The sequence below is a fragment of the Mandrillus leucophaeus genome, unplaced genomic scaffold (genome assembly GCF_000951045.1).
Source record: "Mandrillus leucophaeus isolate KB7577 unplaced genomic scaffold, Mleu.le_1.0 Scaffold403, whole genome shotgun sequence".
Taxonomy (NCBI): domain Eukaryota; kingdom Metazoa; phylum Chordata; class Mammalia; order Primates; family Cercopithecidae; genus Mandrillus; species Mandrillus leucophaeus.
This window is the reverse complement of record NW_012104288.1, coordinates 623,391-633,123: the sequence shown is the minus strand read 5'-3', so window position 1 is coordinate 633,123 and position 9,733 is coordinate 623,391. Positions and strand designations below refer to the sequence as shown.

Genomic DNA, 9,733 nt, shown 5'->3' with positions numbered 1-9,733 from the left:
GTCCATCAATAAAAGACTGGATAAAGAAAATGTGGCACATATACACCATGGAATACTATGCAGCCATAAAAAAGGATGAGTTCATGTTCTTTGCAGGGACATGGATGAAGCTGGAAACCATCATTCTCAGCAAAATAGCACAAGGACAGAAAACCAAACAACATGTGTTCTCACTCATTAGTGGGAGTTGAACAATGAGAACACATGGACACAGGGAGGGCAGCATCACACATCAGGGCCTGTTGGGGGATGGGGGTCTAGGGGAGGGACAGCATTAGGAGAAATACCTAATGTAAATGATGAGTTGACGGGTGCAGCAAACCAACATGGCACATGTATACCTATGTAACAAACCTGCACGTTGTGCCCATGTACCCTAGAACTTACAAGTATAATAATAATAATAAAATACAAAAGAAAATAAAAGCATTCATAATCACACACACACCCCCCCCACACACACACACAAATTTGGGTCATTCATTCAGTAAATATTGAGCATCTATTGTATGCCAAACACTGTGAGAAAAACTCTGTTTTGGAATAACAACAAAAACTTTGTTGTGCACTCCAGAAAATGTATGGCCCTCTTAATGTACTTTTGTATATAATGTTTTAATATGTACATTGTCTTCTGTCTTCTAGTGGAATTAATTTCTGCTTTTTGAGAGCTTTCTCCAATTTTCTATTTTTTCAAAGTAATTTTCATTCTCATGGAACTCCAGTTATTGCATTATTTCTTTCTCTACTGTCCTTTCAGACTTTGTTATGGATTGTATACTTCTATTGGTCCTAATTTCTCTCTCCAAATTCCAACCAGAGTCCCACCATAAGGTAGCTTTTGTCCCATCCTCTCATCAAGGTCTTAGTGGTTTTTTTTTCACTTATCAACTAAGTTTTCTTTGCCTCTACATGTTTTATCCAAGTTCACATTTTTTATTAGTCTTTTAGAATCTTACAGGTCACCTCTCCAGAAATAAGAATCTTCATTCTTTTTTCTCCTACATTTGATCAGTTGGGAGAGCTCACTATTTTACCCTCATTATTTGTACCCAGTTATATCTATGAGTGGTTCCCAAATGATCATAAAGATCCAAAATGTACTAAGCATTCACAGCTACAGGATCCTTCTCAAGGGAGTAATCCAAAGAGGGAAAAACAAATCTAAGCAAATTCATAAATAACAATGACTAAGTCAAATGAAGGATTTTAATCTAAAAGTAGTTAGGTTTCTATAGTACATAATCTCGCATTTCTTGTGCATACTAAAAATGAACTCTTAAGATTAATGGAATAGGAAACTATTGTACATTCAGAAAATACAAGGTAATTAAGTTTTGACTTCTTTTATTTGTTAAAATAGTCACATCCATATACATGAAAAGATTTGACCATAATGCATTCATTGACTGTGGCTCTTGCCATCTTGTGGCACCCAGGATCCTGGCTGAAAGGTTTTACCAGTGCTGCTGGGAGCCACTGAGGGTTCTTCCTTTCCGAAGTATGGAGCAGAGGCATGGCCTTTAATTTGAGTTTGAACTGGTGGAGGCAAGAGTTCCTCACTGGTCTCTTTACTAAGGAGTTTTTCTTTTTCACAAAAATCTTGGCTTTTTATTTTGACTTCTTCTCTGTATTTTTCATTCTTTACTATTTCCTGCATGTATATATAAATGGAAGAAATTATTAAATTTCTAGTTAAAAAAATAAAGTTTTTATAAAAATAGACAATAAAAAATACATATTATATACATATAAATACATACATACATACTTTGCATTTAAATAATATACAGATATGTATATAAGTTTGAAAAAGCTGTATGATTACATACTAGTGTTAAACAGTTCTGTCCTGATTTTATGCTATAATAGACATGAAGCACCCCATAGTAGAAATATTTACTACCTAAAAAATGAAACAAATAAATGTCAAATATTACACAAGAGCCTGAGACACTCTATGAAAGATTTCCTAAGCTTAACATTGATTTCTGCCCTAAAACTCAGTGACTGTACTTTTCCACTGGTGAGAAAGAAGTGCTCTGACTACCTTTATTTTTTTCTTTGCTGTTCAAATGTGTGAATGCTAATGTCACCCTCTGTAGTACCAGAACCAAGCCCCATCTATTAATATTTCCCTTTCTCTTCTGGAGTGGTATGGCAGGAAAGGAGGAGGATAGGAATGGAATCAGGGTTTGGCATGCCCTAGACACTGTTGCAGAGAGGCTCTTTGCTATTGGAAATACTTTCTCAAATCTGTGCAAACAGATTGTACAATGCAGTTCTGTTCCTCAGAATTCTATCTAGGAGGATCTATACCAAAAATTACCATCAATTCTTTGTTACTGTGTTTCCTTGAATAAAAGACCATCACATTTAAAAAGCACCACTATAGCACTAAAAAAGGCAAATTCCACACATAGTTTCAGAGATATTAATATTTGAAAAGATACGTATTTTTTTTTTTTTTTTTTGAGACGGAGTCTCGCTCTGCCGCCCAGGCTGGAGTGCAGTGGCCGGATCTCTGCTCACTGCAAGCTCCGCCTCCCGGGTTCACGCCATTCTCCTGCCTCAGCCTCCCGAGTAGCTGGGACTACAGGCGCCCGCCACCGCGCCCGGCTAGTTTTTTGTATTTTTTAGTAGAGACGGGGTTTCACCATGTTAGCCAGGATGGTCTCGATCTCCTGACCTCGTGATCCACCCGTCTCGGCCTCCCAAAGTGCTGGGATTACAGGCTTGAGCCACCGCGCCCGGCCAAGATACGTATCTTAAAAACAAATGCAATACAGTAACTTTATTCATTCCTTCTCTGTTTTTTTTTATTGTTGTTGTTGTTTTGAGACGGCGTTTTGCTCTTGTTGCCTAGGCTGGAGTACAATGGCGTGATCTCGGCTCACCACAACCTCAGCTCACCGCAATCTCCACCTTCCAGGTTCAAGTGATTCTCTTGCCTCAACCTCCCGAGTAGCTGGGATTACAAGCATATGCCACCACACCAAGTGAATTTTGTATTTTTAGTAGAGATGGGGTTTCTCCATGTTGGTCAGGCTGGTCTCGAACTCCTGACCTCAGGTGATCTGCCCACCTCAGGTGATCTGCCCGCCTCAGCCTCCCAAAGTGCTGGGATTACAGGTGTGAGTCACCATGCCTGGCCCATTCCTTCTGTTTTCACAATGCATGTCTAAACGTGTGAAATTTTTTAATGTTCTTTTTGCTTACTTGTATTATCTGATTTTTAGAACATGTTATTTGTAATGTGAAATTAGAACGTTAATGTAACTAATATCCGACAACAGTGACCAAAGAAGAGAGTTCTCTAAAGTATTTTAAAATTTCAAAACTTTTAAAAAATGTCAATTAAAGGGCAATGTCTGGATATCTAAATGTATGATATCACCTGTTTCTCAAGTGAATTTCAAGTAAAATTGATTGTATAGTCCTTTAAAAAGGCAAGCTCTGATATTAAAGTGACATTTAAAATAATAGTTTGTACTTAAAGGGGAAAAAGTTTTTGTGGTTTTAGTGTTATAGACTTAGTTTTAGATGTGAAGAAGGGCCCATCTAATGAAACTTCTCCCTCAAAGCAAATATGTGCAGGAAAGAACAATACTTATAAATATTCTTGTAATTTTCACAACACAGAGCAATTCCCCATGAGTAGTTTAATCACCACAGTAACTGAGCTTCTGGGTAGTTGCTACAAGTGAGGGTGAGAGTAGAGAAATCAGGTTTTCTTTTTCCTATAACCTCTAGAATTGTTATGTAAGGTGACGATATATCACAAAGGAAATCCCTCAATATCATACTGGAAATAGTGGAAGTAGACAGAAATTCAAGTTCCTGTGTCTTCATGGAAGCTCGTTCTTCGGAGTGGAATGAAAAGTTCAGGACCAGGTTAAACTTGCACTAGTAACCGACCTCAAGTAGCAAGAGGATACTCAGAAATTGGTATGGAGCTTGGTTGGATTTTGTATTATAGATCAGTCACATCACCTGAAGCTGTGCCCATGCCTACTTTATTTATGTAATCTCTATAGTTGCAGTCTTACAGTTGGTACATGCATATGCTTTTTGATGAAAAGAAAATGGAGGACAAAGATCTGTTCTTGTTTCTCCTGCCTTCACATAATTTCTCTTCATTCAACATTACTTTTCTAAGACTTTCTTATAATAGCTATTGAGGCAAATGAAAAGTCAATCTGAATATATTAATTATTTTTACATATGAAGATGGTTAAAGATTTCAGAGTTGAAAAATATGGAGACTATGATTTTTCCTAAAAAAGAATTTTTTTGTTTTTCTGAAAAAAACATAACTAGTACCAGGCAAAATTAAACAGAGAGTAAATCATTTATGAAAGGAAATACTGTCTTGTAAATATTTGGAATTGAAGGGCCAGGTTCTGTGGCTTATGCCTGTAATCCTAGCACTTTGGGAGACCGAGGTGGGCAGATCATTTGAGGCCGGGAGTTCAACACCAACCTGGCCAACATGGGAAAACCCTGTCTCTACTAAAAATATAAAAATTAGCTGCACATTGTGGCGCATGCCTATAGTCCCAGCTACTCGGGCGGCTGAGAGGCAGCAGAATTACTTGAAACTGGGAGGTGGAGGTTGCAGTGAGCTGAGGTCATGCCACGGCACTCCAGCCTGGGTGACAGAGCAAGACTCCATCTCAAACAAAACAAAAGAAAAAAAACCCAAACAACAACAACGAAAATATTTGGAATTGATAAGGAAGTAGTTACGTGGAGAAAACAGGATAGGAATTGTAGACCTTAAAGACTGTTAAGAAAGTCTATTTTCAAATAGAAACTACCATAAAGCAAGTATTTTTCCTTACAATTCCTTGGAACAATATCACCCTATATCTCCATATGTTTATCAAATAACAGTATGTTTCAGTGTTTGTGTAAGGATAAAGCAGGAATGGGTGTCTCTCTACATAAATGTTTGTATTTTAAAAATAAATATTCATCATTTTACTTATCTTGCTGCCAATAAATATTTTTCTTTAACATTTAAAAAAAAGATGACTGAATGGTATTTTCTCACCACGATTTACTTAACAACCACCTCTACTGTTGCTTCCAATATTTCACTTCTTCATTAAAAAAAATAACACTGATGACAATCCACATGGGTAATTCTTTGACTCAGACAGGGTTTCAATCCCAAATATACCATTTGCTAGCTGTGTGACACCAAGAAAGCTACTTAACTTTTGTAGTCTCAGTTTTTTTTACCTGAAAATGGGGTTTATACTCATAACAGTATTATGTTTCTTAAGATAGTTATGTATTACAAGGTGAGTAAGCTTTTATAAAACAATGCCAAATGGGCTGGTGTTTTGGCTCGCGCCTGTAATCCCAGCACTCTGGGAGGTCAAAGCGGGCAGATCACTTGAGGTCAGGAGTTCGACACCAGCCTGGTCAACATGGCAAAACCCTGTCTCTACTAAAAATACACAAATTAGCCGGGTGGGGGTGTACTCCTGTAATCCCAGCTACTCTGCAGGCTGAGGCATGAGAATCGCTTGAACCTGGGAGGTGGAAGTTACAGTGAGCCGAGATCACGCCACTGCACTCCAGCCTGGATGACAAAGCAAGACTCTGTGATAGTACAACAGAAGAAGGTACAAATATATTTTAAAATAGTGATTGTTTATTTCATTCTGGTAAAAAATAAACATACCAAACTTGTACACATCTCTCTTTGAAATGGGTAGAGGTGTTAGTAAGTAAGAGGTAATCTACTAGTTTCAGACAAAAGATGGAATAACTGGTACCAGGCTAGTCCTCCTGCCATGACACAACTAGAAAACTGGACAAAAATACATTTTTCAGATACTGGACAAAAGGCAGCACAGTAGTGTGATCCCTGAAGGGCATCAATGAGTAACAAATTAGATAAGCCCTATATCATCCCAGCTTTCTGGCTGGAGACACATTACTGGCTGCTACACAGGGTGGGGGAATCCAACCAGAGGATGGTGGTTTAGGGAGAGATAGAGATGGTTGTTTAGGGAGTGTGAGAAAGTTGGAATATAGGATATGTTAGGCAGAGTACCAGAATACACAGAGTAAGTAAGTTTTAGAAATCTGCATAGTAATCCAGTTGAGTGTTCAGCTAAATATTAAGCTGTCCATGTGCAGGGTGAAACTCCATAAAGCAAGGACAACTTCTCACTAAAGAATACTGGGGAACTGTAGTGAAATTTTAATGAAAATTGCTGGAGCTGGCACTGGACTAGGAAAAAGTCAAGTTCTCATCAGCCAGGGAGAGCTCGTTGAACATCTGAGACATTGTAAAGATCCCGGAAGGGTCACTCCTTAGGTGTAGGGCTAAACTGGCATAAGAGTACAGCTTATTGAAGACTTATGCTGTACAATACAGTAGGCACTAGCCACATACCATTTAAATTAAATAAAAAATTCAGTTACTGAGTTATACTAGCCAGATTTCAAGTACTTCATAGCCAAGTATAACGAGTGGCCACTATATTGGAAAGTATAGTTATAAAACATTTCCATCATTGCAAAAATTTGGATTGGACTGCATTGCTCTAGATCTACCCTAACAAAACTTACAAGTAAGATTCTAGCTGTGCATGGTGACTCACGCCTGTAATCCCAGCACACTGGGAGGCTGAGGTGGGTGGATTTCTTGAGTCCAGGAGTTTGTGAACAGCCTGGGCAACATGGTGAAACCCTGTTGCTACAAAAAAATACAAAAATTAGCCAGGTCTGGTGGCATGCAGCTGTGGTCCCAGCTACTCGGGAGGCTGAGGTAGGAGGATCACTTGAGCCCAGGAGGTCAAAGCTGCAGTGAGCCAAGATCACACCACTGCACTCCAGCCTGGGCAACAGAGTCAGACCCTGTCTCAAATAAAACAAAACAAAACAAAACAAACAAAACAAAATAAAACAAAAAATAAACCAAAAAAAAAAAAAAAAAAAACCAACAAAACTTGCAAAAGTTTGGGCTGATTCAAGTGTCAATTAATGGCCTTCCAGAACAAAACTCAGTATTTTCTAAAGGAAGACAACAAAACTGAGATACTAAACATAATATTTCACTGTTCATCATGTAATCAAGAGGTGAAGAGGAAAGGATGACCCAAAACCAGTCAACAGAAGTAGACCTAGACATGATAGAAAAGATGAAATCAACAGACAAGGCCTTTATCACAATTACTATAAAAATGTCTAAAGAGTTAAAGCAAAAAAATCAACATGAAGAAAGAAATGGGAACTGTTATAACGAACCAAATATAACTTCAAGGTGAAAAACATAACCTATGAAATAAAAAAAATTGAGTGCTTAATGGTAGGTTAGATACTGTAGAAGAACAGTGAATCTGAATATAAGACAATGGAAAATACAAAAACTGAAGCAAGAGAGAGTTTTTAAAAAAGGCTAAAAAATGAACAGAGCCTCAGTGAACTACTGGACAATACTATGCAGTCTGATATACATGTGGTCATTGAAGGAGAAGAGAAAATCATGACTAAACTATTCCAAAGAGATAAAAATATAAATTCACAGACCTAAGAAGCTCAACACCCCAAGCAGGATTATCACAAAACCAAGGCACATCCAAATCAAATTGCTAAGTACTAATGATAAAATATTAAAACTAGACATAGGAAAAAAGACACTTATACAAAAGACAAAGATAAGAAATAACACTGAGTTCTCATCAGAAACAACTTAGAATCCTATATCCAGTGAAAATATCTTAAAAATGAAAATATTATAAGAACATTTTCAGACAAAAGCTGAATTTGTCACAAGTAAACCTCTACTACATTAAAGGAAATACTTCAGCTGAAGGAAAATGATGCAAGATGGAAACCTTGTAGAATGAATAGCACTGGAAATGATCAGAATGAAGGACTTCATTGCAGAGAAAAATACCAGAGTTTTGGACACTCTGCTAGGTGCTGGATACCTGAAACTCTATGTCCACCAAATCTAAGTTCCCTGAGCACATGAGGAACATTGTTACACTGTTCATTGAAACTACCAATATGGATTTTGAGGCCATTCATGACTATACTGCCAAGCAAACTTCTCAAGCTTTGTAAACCTGGTTCAGGAGACGCACAGCCTGAGAGACAAGAGGGCTGTTGTTACCATGTGCAGTCCTCAAATTAACAACACTCTGCCTCATTACCTCCTTATTCCCATCAACAAAAAGTCTCTACTCACCAACGCTTCCATGTTTTACACTATTGTCTTGGCTCCCCTGACTAGGGATATAGAGCAGGATATCAGCAATGGCCTTCTTGTCCATTTGAAGCAGAACCTCATGGAGTTGACAATTGAGAGTCAACCCCTTCTAAAGGGTTGCATGAGGTCAACCCCTTCTAAAAGGGTCAGATAAAGAGGCTTCTGGAGTGAAATATTGAAGAATGTCATTCTCCACCAATCTCAGGGAAGAAGAGAAATAAACCATACTGACAATTAAAAAAAGGCATGAGCTGTATCAAAATCTCTGTGTCCAAACTTTCCTTAAATGTATGTGTTATGAATGACCAATGGTCTGTGACAGTCTCTCTCATTTCAGGGGTGTTCAGCTGGAGCAAATTAGTTTAGGCTTGAGTTGTGTATGGAGCCTTAATATTGGGAAAACAAATTATCAGTTGTAAAAAGTATTATAGGGTAAGTATCCCTTATCTGAAATGCTTAGGAACAGAAGTGTTTGGGATTTTGGATTTTTTTGGATCTTGGAATATTTGCTTTTTACCTAACAGTTAAGTATCCCAAATCCTTTGAGTGCCTTAATAGTGCTCAAAAAGTTTTGGATTTTGGAGCACTTTGGATTTTGAATTTGAGCTGCTCAACTTGCATGTATTTAATGTTTGAATTTATATATTTTTCTGGTCAAAATTTAATATAAATTATCATTGTTTGGGAAGGATTAGATTAAAAAAGAGAAAATGAGAAAAGCTCTAAATGCCTTTAACAAGCTCATTGTTGTTTTTGTAATGGAGTTAATGGTTATTTATAGTGTACTGTTCATTTACTCAGTGATGTGAACTTAAGCCCTCGAAAGGTTGTGGCTCAAGTCCTTTCCAATGCTGTTACTTTGCCAAGAGCCCTGGTTAAGAGCCCTTTTGGTAGCTATATTATTGTAGCATTCAGTGTTGCAACTTGCTATGTGTAGTAATGACAAAAGAGATTTAAAGTTTGTTTTTTAAAAAAACAAAACTTAAATATGGATCTACTAACATGTTGACTTATCGTTCACTCACAGACATTAGGCATGACATTATAATAAGTAGTTATGCTGCTCCAATCATACAGTCTCTCATGCAAAATCCTAGGACACATTAACTTTCCACAAAGGCAAGGAATTCAGCTTTAATATACACTTATTGCTATGGAAGTTATTAGATAACATAAGTGGATATTTGAATTATAAAGAGGAGGTAAAACAAATGGCAGAAAAATACTAGAGGTCTCTGCAATGATGTGTTGGGAGACAGAAAGAAAACTAAGGCTATGTAAACCTGGGCTTTGGAAATGCACTCTAATATCTGAGGCAAGGCTAAGAGCTGATGACCAGTGAGTGCTCTCTGATGAAGTTATCATGACTGGAAGATAAGTTTAGATTACTTGATGAGTATTGGGGAAAGGGAAGGGCTGAGAGATATCTGAATAGGTTCAAAGGTTACCCAAAGAGTTTTCAACCTCAGGTATCCACATTCTGCTTCTCTGGAGTCA

The 9,733-nt window shown here is 37.6% G+C and overlaps 1 protein-coding gene across 1 annotated transcript in view; it reads right to left on the bottom strand.

The window, feature by feature from the left end:
* Window positions 1-1,330: 1,330 nt before the first annotated feature.
* The window catches only part of NDUFAF2 (NADH dehydrogenase (ubiquinone) complex I, assembly factor 2), a 245,100-nt gene continuing 236,697 nt past the window's right edge, over window positions 1,331-9,733 (bottom strand). The window contains exon 4 of the mRNA XM_011992123.1: window positions 1,331-1,654. Within this exon, the coding sequence (XP_011847513.1) occupies window positions 1,403-1,654 (252 nt within the window). The 3' untranslated portion in view covers window positions 1,331-1,402. The remainder of the gene's footprint in view (window positions 1,655-9,733) is intronic.